The 643-nt window shown below is 44.9% G+C and overlaps 2 protein-coding genes across 2 annotated transcripts; one reads left to right on the top strand and one right to left on the bottom strand.

Annotated features, from left to right (window-relative positions):
• Positions 1–72: 72 nt before the first annotated feature.
• GNI_244100 (hypothetical protein) lies at positions 73–222 on the top strand (the record flags this gene model as incomplete). Its single annotated transcript, XM_011136491.1, has 1 exon — positions 73–222. One exon carries the CDS (start codon positions 73–75, stop codon positions 220–222), a length of 150 nt encoding a protein of 49 aa, XP_011134793.1.
• Positions 223–421: 199 nt separating this feature from the next.
• GNI_244090 (hypothetical protein) lies at positions 422–628 on the bottom strand (the record flags this gene model as incomplete). The annotated part of the gene is made up of 1 exon (XM_011136490.1): positions 422–628. The coding sequence occupies one exon, from the start codon at positions 626–628 to the stop codon at positions 422–424; it is 207 nt and encodes a 68-aa protein (XP_011134792.1).
• Between the last annotated feature and the right edge of the window lie 15 nt (positions 629–643).

The raw sequence follows: 643 nt of genomic DNA, 5'->3' as shown, positions 1-643 counted from the left end.
TGTTATTGTGATGAGATTCGCATAAGCGCGGGTAAACGGCGGGAGTAACTATGACTCTCTTAAGGTAGCCAAATGCCTCGTCGTCTAATTAATGACGTGCATGAATGGATCAATGAGATTCCTACTGTCCCCAACTACTATCCAGTGAAACCACAGCCAAGGGAACGGGCTTGGCAATATAAGCGGGGAAAGAAGACCCTGTTGAGCTTGACTCTAGTTTGATATTGTAAAACTACTTGGAAGATGTAGCATACGTGGGAGCATCTAATGCGACAGTGAAATACCACGGCTTCTAATGTGGCTTTGCTCACTCGGAATTAGTGGATCTGCTCTGCAGAAACGCGAAACTAAAGTGTAAACGACATTCACTGAGGACATTATCAAATGGGGAGTTTGGCTGGGGCGGCACATCTGCTAAACATCAACGCAGATGCCCTGAGGTTAACTCAAAGAGAACAGAAATCTCTTGTAGACCGAAAGGAGAAAAGTTAGCATTATTCGGATTTGTATCATCAATAAGAATTGCGAAAGCATGGCCTATCGATCCTTTAAGCCCAGAAAGATTCTGGCTAGAGGTGACGGAAAAGTTACCACAGGGATAACTGGCTTGTGGCAGCCAAGCGTTCATAGCGACGTTGCTTTT

Source organism: Gregarina niphandrodes, assembly GCF_000223845.1.
Source record: "Gregarina niphandrodes unplaced genomic scaffold scaffold00951, whole genome shotgun sequence".
Classification (NCBI taxonomy): domain Eukaryota; phylum Apicomplexa; class Conoidasida; order Eugregarinorida; family Gregarinidae; genus Gregarina; species Gregarina niphandrodes.
The sequence above is the reverse complement of the archived record's forward strand: the minus strand, read 5'-3'. Positions and strand labels throughout refer to the sequence as shown.